This window comes from Vitis riparia, chromosome 9, assembly GCF_004353265.1.
Source record: "Vitis riparia cultivar Riparia Gloire de Montpellier isolate 1030 chromosome 9, EGFV_Vit.rip_1.0, whole genome shotgun sequence".
NCBI lineage: Eukaryota > Viridiplantae > Streptophyta > Magnoliopsida > Vitales > Vitaceae > Vitis > Vitis riparia.
The window spans coordinates 21,087,821-21,089,364 of NC_048439.1; the positions used below are offsets into that span (position 1 = coordinate 21,087,821).

At 37.6% G+C, this 1,544-nt stretch overlaps 1 protein-coding gene across 1 annotated transcript; it reads left to right on the forward strand.

Annotated features, from left to right (window-relative positions):
* The first annotated feature begins 257 nt into the window (after positions 1-257).
* Positions 258-968, forward strand: LOC117921917 (putative receptor like protein 25). The gene has a single exon (XM_034839865.1). The coding sequence runs from the start codon at positions 258-260 to the stop codon at positions 966-968; it is 711 nt and encodes a 236-aa protein (XP_034695756.1).
* The last annotated feature ends 576 nt before the right edge of the window (positions 969-1,544 follow it).

Consider the following 1,544-nt stretch of genomic DNA (forward strand, 5'->3'; position numbering starts at 1 on the left):
CAGGAGAGTTCCCCTCATCTTGGCAAAATTTAACACATTTGGATGTCCTTGATCTCAGTTACAACAGATTATTGGGTCAGGTTCCTACTTGGATTGGAGCTGCTTTTGTAAATTTGGTAATACTCAACTTGAGGTCGAATCTGTTTTTTGGAAGACTTCCTTCCCGACTTTCAAATTTAAGCTCCCTGCATGTCTTAGACCTTGCACAAAACAATCTGATGGGTGAAATTCCAATCACTTTGGTTGAGCTTAAAGCCATGGCTCAAGAGAAATTGAATATACATCGGTTAAATGTGAATGCCAGCTCCTCGTATGAAGAACGATTGGTTGTGATTGCCAAAGGCCAAAGTCTTGAATATACCAAGACTCTTTCTCTTGTTGTAGCCATTGACCTATCCGACAATAATTTAAGTGGAGAGTTTCCCCAAGAAATAACAAAATTGTTTGGTTTGGTGGTTTTGAACTTGTCGAGGAATCACATCACTGGCCAAATTCCTAAAAGCATTTCAATGTTGCGACAATTGTTATCTCTTGATTTGTCAAGCAATAAGCTTTCCGGCACCATTCCTTCAAGCATGGCCTCATTATCATTCTTGAGTTATTTGAATCTATCAAATAACAATTTCTCTGGTAAGATCCCCTTTACAGGGCAAATGACAACCTTCACCGAGCTGGCCTTTCTGGGAAACCCTGATTTATGTGGAGCTCCATTGGCCACAAAATGCCAGGATGAAGATCCAAATAAAAGGCAAAGTGTTGTTAGTGACAAAAATGATGGTGGCTATGTTGATCAATGGTTTTACTTGAGCGTTGGCTTGGGATTTGCCATGGGCATCCTAGTTCCATTTTTTGTTTTGGCAACAAGGAAATCTTGGTGTGAGGCCTATTTTGATTTTGTGGATGAGATTGTCAGATGGTTGTTGAGAGGAAGAGCAACCTATGCCAAAAATCATCCTAGAAGGCGATAAATTTTGTTTGTAGATCTTTCTATGCTTTATGTATCATTATAAGCTTTGGAAGTGAATTTCATCACAGTTGCAATAGAAGAAAAGAGCTTGACACCTCTTATTGATTCTACACTAAGAAGTCTTGCTTATCATATTTCCCAGCTCCTTATCAATCATAAACTCCTTGTACAACCAAATATTGTGAAATTTTGTATGAACATAACCAAAGAAGTGAAAAAACAGTTTCTGAATTTTCAATGGAAGCAAATACATCTTATTATACCTATTCAAGTTCTAAATCATCTCGATCCTCTTCATAAAGAACAGAAAAAACTGGAGGGAAAAGTTTTTTCAGTTCTGAAGTCACTCTAAGAGTAAAGAAAAATTAGACTTCTTTCACTTGAGACTATCAAGTGTTGTCTAGGTAGATGATTTGCAGATACCCTGTGCCACCAACACAACACAAATATATAAATCATGAGCAGGAAGATGCAGTTGGGATAAAGAAACCTATCAGACCTGAAACAACTCAATTTTCCAACTAAATAATCCAGAAACTGACTTTGGCCGATGACTTGGAAACGAGAAAGTGTAATA